Source organism: Oryzias latipes, chromosome 4, assembly GCF_002234675.1.
Source record: "Oryzias latipes chromosome 4, ASM223467v1".
NCBI classification, from domain to species: Eukaryota; Metazoa; Chordata; class Actinopteri; order Beloniformes; family Adrianichthyidae; genus Oryzias; species Oryzias latipes.
The window spans coordinates 13,991,214-14,003,978 of NC_019862.2; the positions used below are offsets into that span (position 1 = coordinate 13,991,214).

Genomic DNA, 12,765 nt, shown 5'->3' on the forward strand with positions numbered 1-12,765 from the left:
TATTTTACTTTTACAACAGGGGTTATGAATCTTATGATAAACCAGATGTATATTTAAATAAACCCCTTTTGTAATTCCAGCTAAACTATATTCATATTAATTATATTTGTAAATATATTTTTTTGGACTGGAGGGAAAACAATGAGGAAAGAAGAGAGAGAGATGACAGATAAGGGGGGGTAGAAGGGTGATTATAGTAGCGAGGGTAAGATCATGAAGCATCAGAAAGCAAGAAGTTGCTGGAGCTTTATTATTACAGCTGACAGGTTAAGACACATGAAAAATCTAAATTGGGCGGGGCCTGTCCACACACACACACACACACACACACACACACACACACACACACACACACACACACACACACACCCACACACACACACACACACACACACACACACACACACTCAAACGTTACAAACGTTTTGTCTTTTATACTTTCAGTTTAAGGATTTGCTGAACTTTTGCTTTCGCTTCTGTCGATCGAAGTGGACCAAGATTACCAAAAGCTTTTACATTCATTTACTTAACAGCTTTCAACAAAGACAAAAGGTGAGTCATAACATTAAAAGGAGAGTTGTGTTGCTTCATTGCCAGGAAGTCAGTATTTCTTGAATTGTCTAAATGATTTTTGACTTTGTTCGTTGTGACTGTTGTTACTTAACCGTGGTAAGGTATTTAACTTTGGTAAGGTTTAGAGCAAATATTTGGATTTGTAATGGTTTGCCCAATTGTGCACATTAAGGCAGGCCAGGAGGAAGGGAAAACTTTTTCTGTTGTCAGTGTAGTAACATTACTCCAGTTTTGACAAACCTCGCCTTTAACATTTATGAAATCCTGCCTGTGAAAGTGGTAAATGGTAAATGGCATATACTTATATAGCGCTTTCTACCTTCTTTCGAAGGCCCAAAGTGCTTTACAGTCACAGTCCCATTCACCCATGCACACACACATTCACACACACATTCAAACACTGATGGCGGCTCAGAAAAGAAGAAAAGAGAAATAGGAACAAGGTGGTTTGGATGAGGTAAAAATGTGCATTTGTGTTCTTCGCTCTACTGCTTATAGTCCTTATATGTCCTTCCCATAAGACGAGAAACTTTCACAGCCATGATTTATATAAGATAGGATAGGACTTTATTGATCCCCGGGGGGAAATTGGGTTGTCACAGCAGCCAAAAACAGGAAAAAAATAGCAGTTGGAAAAGTACGAAAAACAAAATGGCAATGGGTAAGAATAAAAATAATACAAGGCGGAAGTAAAAGTACAAGGCATTAATAACGGATTAAATAAGGCAATAAATAGCAGCAGCAGCGTTTTTCAACAGTCCTAGACCGTGTTGTTGAATAGTCTGACTGCTGTTGGGATGAGGGACCTCCGGTAACGCTCTTTTTTGCACTGGGCGTGCAGCAGTCTCTGGCTGAATGAGCTCCTCATGGTCCTCACCGTCGCATACAGGGGTTGGGAGGGGTTGTTCCGGATGCTGGACAGCTTGGTCAACATCCTCCTCTCACCTACAGAGTCCACTGAGTCCAGGGGACAGCCCAAGACAGAGTTAGCTCTCTTCACCAGCTTGTCCAGCTTCTTTTTGGCAGTGTGAGCAGTGTGAGCAAAAATTAGAAACCTCAGGGAAATTAAGGGTATGGATTAATTTATTCACGTTAAAAAGCTGGGTGTGTTATTATTTTATTATTAAATTCAAAGTTGTATGCATATTCTTTTCTAAATACCAAACAAAACTTTGAGTAACAATTTATATTTTCCTTTTTCTTTTTTTAAGGTTTGGTGTTGACACAGACTTAATCAACATTTTGAAATTAACTCCAAGATGAACTCCAAGCTTACTGAGACGCAGCAGAAAGCAATCTGCTCTAAGCTGGGAAATGTCAAACTAAAATTGCTCTACAAAGCCAGCATCCATGGTTTCACTGGAGCAGATTTCCACCAACACTGTGACAACAAGTCAGCCACGGTGTCTGTGGGCTACAACAAATCTGGACATGTGTTTGGAGGCTACACCAGTCAACCGTTCAGTCAGTCTAGACAGTTTGTAAATGACGACCAGGCCTTTCTGTTCTCCTTCAGTAGAGAAAAGCTCAACACATATCCAGTCACTAATGCTCCATATGCAGTGAAAATGGACATGAATAGCGGTCCTAACTTTGGGGACACATTGATTCTTGTCTATAAGAACAGAAAAGAAATGTACAGCAATCCAGGTAGTTTGGGAAGTTCTTTTCACAAAAAATTGTACAACTTCACTGCTGAAAAGATGCATGGCAATAACTTGGATCTGACTGAATGTGAAGTTTACCAGGTGGAAGGTAAGTTTTACTCTTTAAAAAGTGCACACACAATTTTCATCTACTTGGTATAAAGAAAGGCACAAGGCAGACTGGTTCTAGATTAAAAAATAAATCAGCAAAAGTTCAAATTTAAAATACAAAAAACTCAATGTGAACATCACAATATTAGTTCAACATTAGTTAAACTAGATTAACATTAGCCAGTAGTTTAATATTCTGTGGCTGTGTCCGAATTACCGCCCTAACCCCTATATAGTGCACTATATAGTGCGGTCGCCATTTTGTAGTGCTGTCCGAATCTACAGTTCAAAAATCATGTGCACTAGAAATTTCCCAGAATTCTCTACGAAAAACCAGTGTGGATCGATGCTCACTCGATCGGCGAATATTGCCCAGAATGCACTGCATTCATACCAGAATGCATTGCGTGTGACCCACAATACACTGCGCTTGAATTATTCGAAGATCTTTCTTTTTGCAAGTCACCACAAGAGGGCAGCAAATCTTTAAAAATGATCCTTTTTGGTATAATTCAGGGGTGCTCATTACGTCGATAGTAGGCCACCAAAAACAAATAAAAAAACGAAAAGAATAATTCGGCTTCAGCGAATTACCATCCTCACTGTTAAATCCTCTGATACATACGTCACTACACAAGCGTGTTTAACTACAGTGAGTGCACATTCTTCAGCCCACGGCAGCTCTACAGGCCGGCTGCGCTTCCGGGTACCAGACAGAGGGCCACTCCTGCCCACAGGAGCGGCGTTTATTTAGCCCGTGCCGCTTCGATCGGAAGTGAGACCGAGTTGCCCTAAATGACCCAGTTGTCCTACTACATCCCCCGCAGCCAGGCCCGTGGTTCCTGCCCGAGGTTACCGAGCGCTATGCAAATATACGCCATTCTTACCATATAGTAGAGACCTTCACCCATGATTCCCCACTTCCTATGAGTCTTAGGGGCTGAAAGTAGGGCAAACCCCCAGGACGCTAAAATATCATAAAAACTTAACGCCCCTCTCACCCTTCCTTTGGTGGTTTCTCATCCAAGCTTGAGGGTCCTGCGCAGTATCTTAGCTGTTCCTAGCATTGCGCTTTTCTGGACTGAGAGGTCTGAGGTATTTCCAGCTTTGGGGTTACTTTCCCGAGTGCTCCAATGACCACGGGCACCACTGTCACCTTCACTTTCCATGCTTTCTCCATTCATTTATCTTCTAACCAGTCTTGTCCTTTTCGGGGTAGAGGGGCTGCCGGAGCACATCCCGGCCAATTGCGGGTGAAGGCACACTCCAAACAGAAAGGTTCCCCATTGATGTTGTGTTTCAGGTCTCCCAGCTGGGCTTGAACCAGGGGCTTTCCTGCTGTGAGGCAAGAGCGCTAACCACTGCGCCACCGTGCAGCCTAATAAAATATATATATATTCCAAAAAACTAAAAAGTATGTTTTCAGAAGCAAAACACAACGCACAAAGTTGTTTGGCATGAAGTGGTACAGGATATCATCGTCCTGTCTGCTAAGTCCCATAGGACCTACCAATACCGGTTTAATTTAGTAAAATTTCTTTTGGTTTTCTGGAAATTACTTTTTTGTTGTTGTTGTTACTGTTTATTATCTTGCATTTTGTTTTGATTTCTAAAATGTAATGTTGCTTTTTAACATTTGTTTTGCTTTTTTAATATTCATTATCTTTAAATGTTTGTGCATCAAGGGATTTGTTGGTGTGATTTGCACTTTCAGAGTTACCGTGATTAGCATGCTTTTGACAAAATAGAAAACTCAGGTTTAAAGATTTGGTTTATCTGAAGTTGCCAGGACATGCATTAAAAAACAAGTGTCATCTTCTGAAATAAACAAAGCAGAGTTAGTATAGTAAATTATAAACAAAAAAAAATAAAACCTAATGGGAGAAAAAACACCCCAGAAAGGCAGCTATTTTTATAGTTTTGTATTAAGTATTTATTTATTTTGATCCTTTGTTTTTCTCTTTAACAGAATCCTCCCAATTTGAAAACCCATGGAGGACAGTGAATTGGAATTCTGAGTAAGAAACTATTCAAATTCAAAAGTTAAAAAAAGCAGCAAAACATTTTTTTTCAATAAACTTGTCAGACAGTTTTGAATCTTTGCAATATTGTAAACAAGCTATAATAAAACGGCTGGTGCTTTTAAAAACCCATTTTCAAAACAATTTTTCAGAATAAGAATAGTTTTAAACGGGATTCTGTACATGTTCTTTATTTTATGCAGGCAAAAGAAGACGTTGATGGAGAGAATTGAATCCTACAAACCCTCGATCAGTTCCGTGTCTGAAGCACGGGTTTTACTTGTTGGACCAGTCGGAGCTGGAAAATCCAGCTTCTTCAATTCTTTCAAATCTATATTTAAAGGTCATATCACCAGCCAGGCCACACCTGGAACCTCATCTACCAGCGTGACAACACTGGTGAGTCATTGCCCCAAAACAGTAAATCACATGACTATAAATGTTATTAAAAATAATTTATATTAACACCACTATTGAGATGGAGGTAGCGGAGATGAAGATGTTGAGGTTCTCCTTAGGAGTGACCAGGTTAGACAGGATAAGGAACGAGTACATCAGAGGGATGGCTCATGTTGCCTGTGTCAGCGACAAAGTCAGAGAAGCCAGACTGAGATGGTTTGGACATGTTCAGAGGAGGGATAGTGGATATATTGGTAGAAGGATGTTGGAGATGGAGCTGCCTGGCAGGAGGACAAGAGGACGGCCAAAGAGGAGATGTATGGATGTCTTAACAGAGGACATGAAGTTGGCTAATGTTAGGGTAGAAGATGTTCATGATAGAGTGAGGTGGAAAAGGATGATTCGCTGTGGCGACCCCTGATGGGAAAAGCCGAAAGAGAAAGAAGATATTAATACCACTATGCCAAAAATTTCAGGCAAGTATGAAAACATTTGCAAATAAAGAATGCTTTCAAAAATGAAATCATGCTTTGTCTAACCATGTTTTTTAGATCAATTAACAAATTGCAGTAAATGAACAACAGAGAAATCTAAATCAGATCAATATGTTGAGTGAGCATCTATGAACTTCAAAACAGTTCCTCTAGATACACTTTATGGAAGGAAGTGAATGCACTCCCCAATCGCACACTGACAAGCACACTTCTGCACAATCACATGCTTGGAAAAAAACCCCAACTTAAATATGGCATCAAATGGGGGCCAAAAGTTTAAAAACTGAAGTACAACCTAACGTATTTTATTTTTTAGTTGTTTGAGACTGGTGTAAAAGTCAAGTTGGAAGTCTGTTACAATAAAATACATTTTTATAAAGCCACTGTTTAGTTATATTCTGATCTTTTACTGCGCCACAATGTCACTAATTTAGATACAAATATCTTACAATTATGCATTTTTCTAACAGCAATAAAGTTAAACATGTTTGCGATTAAAATGGATCAATTTGATATATTAATTACACCAAAAAATTAATCGTATGACACCACTACCAAAAGCAGACACTGAAAAAGTGAATGATAATTGCTGCAAGTTAAATATTACTTTGATGCTGTCCCTTTTCAAATGGTCTGTTTTTAAGTATCCAAACTCACATTTTCACTGTCAAATCTTTTTTCTTTCAGTTTTAGGTCAAAAACCTTCAGTTTCGGCTTTTAACCCTTTTCTTGGGGGTTTTAGTCGAAGGACTAGGGTGGGAGCTTCAGGCCCGGTGCTTTCACTGACAGTGTAAATAGCATATTTCAATTTTATTAATATAGCCCAATATCACAACACAATTTATATATATATTTTTTTTAAATATTTAACTTCTATCTAAATATTTAGCTAATATATAAATAACTTGCCGATTAGTGAACTATCAAAATAAAAGCTGGATTTTGCTCTATCTCTCAACTGTTTCTCACCAAACTTGTAGTTCATTCATGTACTTATAATGATTCAAGATATGGCCAACCTGCTGGTCAAAAACAAGGAAGAGCCTTTTTAACTGTCTTTTTTATTTGTAAATAGGCTTCCTATTAGGGTACCGCTACATAGCTATGTCCCTCCCGTAGATGGGTGAAAGGGCGCAGTAAGCATTTTAGTCAAAAAGTGCTCAAATTTAACATATAGAAGACAATAGGAACACTTTTCTGAGCAATCCAAATATTGACCACAGACTTCTTGATAAAACCATAATACATGTTGACATACCTCATTTCACAGTTTACCGTCCCATGCGATCAGCCCTTTGTGTACACCATTAATTTATGATCACGAACACCTCGTTGGGTGTATCCCTTACATAGAGAGTTAATAACTGTAATGTTGTGGGCTTGTTTTAGTTCTTTGGGCTTTCATCTGTTCTTGATCCAACAAGAATTAAATAAATAAATACTCAGAAATGCCGTTTTAATCTTAATTTATTCATGTATGTTCGACATCACAAGAAAAATTCTACAAGAACATATATATCTATATATTAATTCTAAATACCTGAAAGTTTCGCAGCTACACCGTGACACCTGGACGTGAAGGCAAATCTCTGCCCCTTGTCTTTTGTGACACCATGGGACTGGAGGCAGAAGTGGGGGCGGGGCTTAATATTGCTGAGATCAGTAACATCATTAATGGTCACATACCTGACCGTTATCAGGTAAAAGACTTGATTAGAATTTGTTGAAAAGTTGTGCTTGTAACAGATTGGAACTATCCACTCATTCTTTCATTTTACACATGCAGTTCAACTCCTCTGTTCCTCTGCAATCAGAGGCTCAAACTTTCCGCAAGAATCCAGAACTTAAAGACAAGATCCACTGTGTGGCTTATGTCATAGATGCCAGCAAGATCTCCATCATGTCCCAAAAGATGGAAGATAAGCTCAAAGCTATCCGCAAAACAGTCAACTCGTCAGGTAAGTATTAGAGTCCTTAATTATTGGCTGGACAAAGATTTTTTTTAAATATTTTTATTTCACATTGTTTGTAATTTTACCTGCTACTTTGACAACATTTTCTTGTAATTCTTTCAGGGATCCCTCAGCTGGTGTTGCTCACTAAAATAGATGAAGTCTGCCCTTTGGTGAAAGAAGACATCACAAATGTCTACAAGAGCATATATATCAAGGAATTAGTACGGATTTTCTAACTTAAAAGAAAGAATGTATTTAACTCAGGTCTTCCACTCTCTAAAATTTCTTAAATGTTGTGTCATGTGATCCAGATGCAGGAGGCTTCCATTCGTATTGGTGTACCTTTGTTCTGCGTTGTTCCAGTGAAGAACTACAGTGAGGTGCTGAGACTGGACACAAACATCGACATCCTGCTGCTCAGTGCGGTCGATCAGATGCTTCACCTTGTGGATGACTTCTATGATGAGCAAAGAAAATGAATGAGCAGTGATCCTCTACAGCAGGGGTCGGGAACCTATGGCTCGCGAGCCATATATGGCTCTTTTGATGGTCACATGTGCAGACAAATCCTTAATTATACTTTTTTTTTTTTCCATTAGACCAGTCCTTCTCGGGCGCGATGCAATGCCAGAGGCGCGCAGTAGTAGCGCTGCTTGGAGAGAAAACTATCAGTTTACTGTTATCTATTATTTCACAGAGTTTGTACCACCCGGAAACCTTTGAATTGCCGTGCCTAAAACTGCGCGCTCCCGTTTCTGAGGAAGAGCGCGCAGTTTCAGGGACGGGATGTGCGAGGAAGAAAGCCGGGGGGGGTGACAGGCAGCAGGTGAATCGCGCAGGTAAAAACGTATGGTATTTATGGTAAAAACGTAAAACCCGCTGCCCGTCTGTCACACATCTAAAGAACATTCAGACCTAAGATCCCGTTTAAAGTCTCAACGCCTGCATGAATCAGAAACTCACCAAGTATCAACCAGACTAGACAATCAGCAAAACTACCACGAGAAATACTCATCATTTATTAGCAACAGCATAACAATGTTATTAAAAAGAATCCACAGACTTATTGTACTTTAAAAGTGTTGAAATTACATCAAATGCACACATTCACTTGTATATTTAGTTTTAAACATATTGTCGCGGACTGAGTTTAACTTGGCTGTTGGGCCGCGTTAAAAGTTCTGGAGTTCATGGAACGCATCAATCAAGCAGAGATCTGATTGGCCCTGAGTTCTGTCGCTCAGCCTGTTGTTAGGGAGTTTGGACCAATGGGGTTCAGCCATGGGCCGAATAAGGAAATGGGAGGGCTGGAGCGGGAGGGGGGGGATATAAAGTTGGGAGAAGCGCTCTTGTCCAACTACCCCTGGCTGCAGCCTGCAGAACTGCACAACATAGTGGAATGCTGGAACGCTAACATTCCACAGCGTGTTCACATTCCTCTGCGTTCAAAGCATTCCACTATGTTGACCCATTCTGCAGGCTGCAGCCAGGGCTTACTCCTCTCGTCTCGGCGGGAGAGAATAAGGAGTTGCTGAATTAATTGTACGGCGTTTGTTGCGGTCTGCAGTAACCAGAATAAAGAACCCTAAAAAGAGGTTAAGTCTCCGTGCCTCAGTGTGGGAAAGGGACGCTACATTATTGTATGGCTCTTTCGAAATTACATTTAAAAATATGTTGCGTTTATGGCTCTCTTGGCCAAAAAGGTTCCCGACCCCTGCTCTACAGGATCCTCTATCCTTATGTCGTTATACATCCATGTACCTCCTTTTTGGGCTTCCTCTCTCTTTCATGCAGTTAGGTGTTAAAAGTAAAGGGGAATTTTAGACCTTCATCTTCAGGGGTGATTAGCCATGAGAAATTTCAACATTTCAACATATCTAAAATATATGTATAATTTCTGTATAGTTTCTGGAGTGTTATGAATCTTTTATCAAGAATTAGGTGCTCTAGTAGTGTTACGCTCTCTGCTTGCCAAGCTGGGAATTGTAACATTTCTTTGTTTATGAGGATGTCTGGGTTCTTTTAGAGGGTGTCATTTTGCACGGTTAAAGTGAGGAGTTTGACACTTTAAGAGACTCCCACAAGGCTGTTAAAGTGGCGTTTATATTAATACTTTGGAAGCAGTCCTGTTTTGAAACTCTTTGGATAATATCTGACAGGTTGATCTTTCCACATAACGCCTGTTCTAAGTCTAACCATGAGTTGGATTCTGGATTATTTTTTAACCATTTTAAGATATATTGTAATCTATTGGTAAGAAAATAGTTGTGGAAGTTAGTTAATATTAAGCCTCCATAGCTTTTTGCAGATTTTAAAGTTTTTAGACTAATTCTTGCAGGTTTATTGTTCCATAAGAAGCCTGATATGGATGAGTCTAATGTTTTGAACCACTTTAGTGGCGGTTGTGTTGGGATCATCGAGAAGATATATAATATTTTAATCCAGTCAATGAATGATTCCCCAGACTTATGGAGGGCAGCAATGAGGAACTTCCATTTTACTCTGTTAAAAGCTTTTTCAGCATCCAACGATAGTATGGTCATTTCCTGGTTTTTAATAGTGGCGATGTCTATTATGTTAACAAGTCTGCGGACATTGTAACTCAAGTGTCTGCCTTTGATGAATCCAGTTTGATAAAGATGGATTATGTGAGGAGTGATTTTTTTTCTATTCTCTGTGCTGGTGCTTTGCAAATATTTTTTACGTCTGCATTGATTAAAGAAATGGGGCTTGTGGGATTTTTTCTGGTTGTAGAAGAACAATTATCTTGGCTAAGTTCATGTTAGGTGGAAGTGATTGCCTTTCCTTAATTAATGGGACTATTTTATAAAACGTTGGTGCCAGCTGTTCCCAGAATCCTTTATAAAACTCAACAGGAAAGCCGTCAGGGCCTGAAGCTTTGCTATTAGACAAAAGTAACAGAGCTTCATGAAGTTCAGACAACAAGAGCGGTGAGTTTAAGTTTGTGATTTGATCCTGATTTAATCTGGGTAGGTTTACATTATTAAGAAATGAATTGATGCTTTGCTCTGATGCAATGATCTGTGATTGTTTAAGTTTTGATAAAAGTATTTAAACGCATTATTAATTTTGACCGGGTCATTAATGACATTTCCTGTTTGGTCCATAATAGATGTGATTGTTGATTTTTCTTTATTAATTTTAAACTGATTAGCTAGAAATTTGCCAGATTTATTTGAGTTTTCAAATCTTTTAAGTTGAAGTCTTTGTATTTGAAATTGTCTTTGTTTATTGAAAATGTAATTTAACTGAAGCTTTAATTTTTTCAGATCTCCCAAAATGTTTTCCTGTTCAGAAGCACCATAAACAGCCTCCAGGGTTTTGATGTTATTTCCTAGTTCTAATAAATCTGCTTTTTCCTTGTGTTTTTTATGAGTTGAGTAAGGAATGATTTTCCCTCTCATCACTGCTTTTACTGTTTCCCAAAGAAGACGTGGTGAGATATCGGCAGTATTGTTGAGTTCTAAGAAGATTGCCCACTCTTATTTAAAAAAAATAAAAAAAATATTGGTCTGTATTAAATATTGGGATGTATTAAACCTCCAAGTTGTACCTGAGGGTGTGGATATTTCCCAAGAAATATTTACAGAAACTGGTGCTGCATGATCACTGATAATAATCGAATGAAAGCTGGAACTTTTGATATCTTTTAAAAGAGATTTATTAACTAATAAATAGTCTAAAGAAGAGTGAGAGTGGTGAACTGGAGAGAAGAAGTTAAACCCTTTAGTGCAAGGGGTTCTCAAAGTTTTTGTAGCAGAGAGCCAAATTAGGAACTCGACATTAGGGGGCCAGTTTTGTTGAAAAAAAATTGGATAACAGAAAAAGTTGTTTTAAATAACTTTAATGACCATGACAATCAAGCAGGCCTCCAGATCTTTTCCCAGTTGCAGTCAGAGGTTTCTGCCCAGATCTTCTTTTCATCAAGCAATTGTATAATTTGATAGACTTATTTGTCAAGCTTTTTCTTTTGCTCTGCACAAACAATAACAGCTACTTTCAGCATACATTCTTTTTACAAACTCCCCGTCACTGAAGGGCTTGCTACACCGGGAAATTCCCAAAGCCACGATGTAGCTAGTGTGGCAAGTAGGACACGCCTACTAATTATGAGGCGGCAGGCAACAAACTTGTGTTAATTTGGTGGCGGTACTTCAAAAGCCCTCCTCCTCCCCGTTTGGACATGAACTCTTGCTGTTGCCATACATCAAGGCACCAGAAGTGGAACTGGAGTTGGCAGGAAGGTAAACCAGGTTTTGAGTTCTCCGAACTGAACAGGGATTGGTAACTTACGCGCAGACTCGTTCACAGTTCCCTTTACACAAGCAATCGGCCAGGCTTTGGGGTATGGAAGCGATTCTGTAGCATAGATAAAAATAAAAGCCCAAACCAGAAATGCTTTTTCATTTTCAAAATGAAGCTGCATCAATTGACTCAACATTAAAATGAAAAAGCATTCCTTCAAAATGATTTTTCCTTTTCTTTTTCAACACTGCTTATTTTGTCACTTAATTAAAATGATTTGAAAAAATGGTATTTGACATTTATATTTCAAAAAGTTATCTGGTAAATGTGTAGCAAAATTAATTTAGAAATGTCTAATTTGACAATTATGAATTCACAGAAATGCTTTTAAATTTTTATAGTGTAACTGCATCAAATGACTCAAAATTAAGGGGAAACTCAATACTTCAAAATGCTTTTTCATTTTATGCTTAAAAACCGCTAATTCAAATGAAAATGCAAAGAGGGGATTGCATTTGTGTTGTCACATCCACCCTGCGAAAGTGTCTCATAATTCAATTCGACTTAGCATTTCCAGAGGGGAGGTGGGGCGATGACGTCAGTGCTATCTCCGTGTGTCTGGCTGCTAAGAGACACAGACATGTCCAGGATCAGCTTTGTGTTAGATGCAAGGGAGATGGCTTTGGCTACGTTCACACTGCAGGCTGAAACGACCCAATTCCGAATTTTTTGCCCCTAAGCGGCCCAATTCCGATCTTTTCATGACAGTCTGAATGACACAGATCCGATCTTTTCAATTGCGACCACCAGGTTTGCTGTCCTGATTCCGAATTGTAGCCGTTCTTTTCAATTGCGACCGCCGTCTGACCGGCCAGGCGACTTGATTCCGAACCGTACGTCATCGACACGCAACAAACGTCATCATTTTGCGTTGAAGTAGGCGGGAACGAGAACGTAAACATCAACCATGGTGGACGATGCTGCTGAGACCAGTCAGTGGAAGGGAAGGGAGGTCACTGATTGGATTAATATTTGGGGTGATCGCACTTTTCAGGCCAAACTCCAGGGCTCTTATCGCAACTGGACGGTTTTTGAAAAAAATTCCAGCTAAATGGCAGAGCGTGGTGTTGAACCTTTCCCGCGATAACTTTTTCTTTCTCCCCTTTCCGTCCGTGCTCAAGCGCAGGGGACCCGAGGCGATCATCCTCGTCCTCCCTGTTCTGATCCTTAGATTCTCCAGAACGGGTTAATAAAGAGTCCATAGAATTTATTCTGGGGGAAACTTTCCTCCTTCCTCCGT

At 39.4% G+C, this 12,765-nt stretch overlaps 1 protein-coding gene across 3 annotated transcripts; it reads left to right on the plus strand.

Moving 5' to 3' along the window:
* The first annotated feature begins 385 nt into the window (after positions 1-385).
* On the plus strand, positions 386-7,763 carry LOC110014944 (interferon-induced protein 44-like). Of its 3 annotated transcripts, none has more exons than XM_023954257.1 (9): positions 386-552; positions 1,525-1,677; positions 1,785-2,328; positions 4,300-4,348; positions 4,555-4,750; positions 6,792-6,944; positions 7,031-7,202; positions 7,320-7,420; positions 7,511-7,763. In XM_023954257.1, exons 3-9 carry the CDS (start codon positions 1,833-1,835, stop codon positions 7,676-7,678), a joined length of 1,335 nt encoding a protein of 444 aa, XP_023810025.1. In that variant the 5' UTR covers positions 386-552; positions 1,525-1,677; positions 1,785-1,832; the 3' UTR covers positions 7,679-7,763. The 3 variants fall into 3 exon arrangements, with proteins under 3 accessions (XP_023810025.1, XP_023810026.1, XP_020558054.1); XM_020702395.2 differs by having other exon boundaries at positions 387-552; positions 1,525-1,644; XM_023954258.1 differs by lacking the exon at positions 1,525-1,677.
* Positions 7,764-12,765: the final 5,002 nt, after the last annotated feature.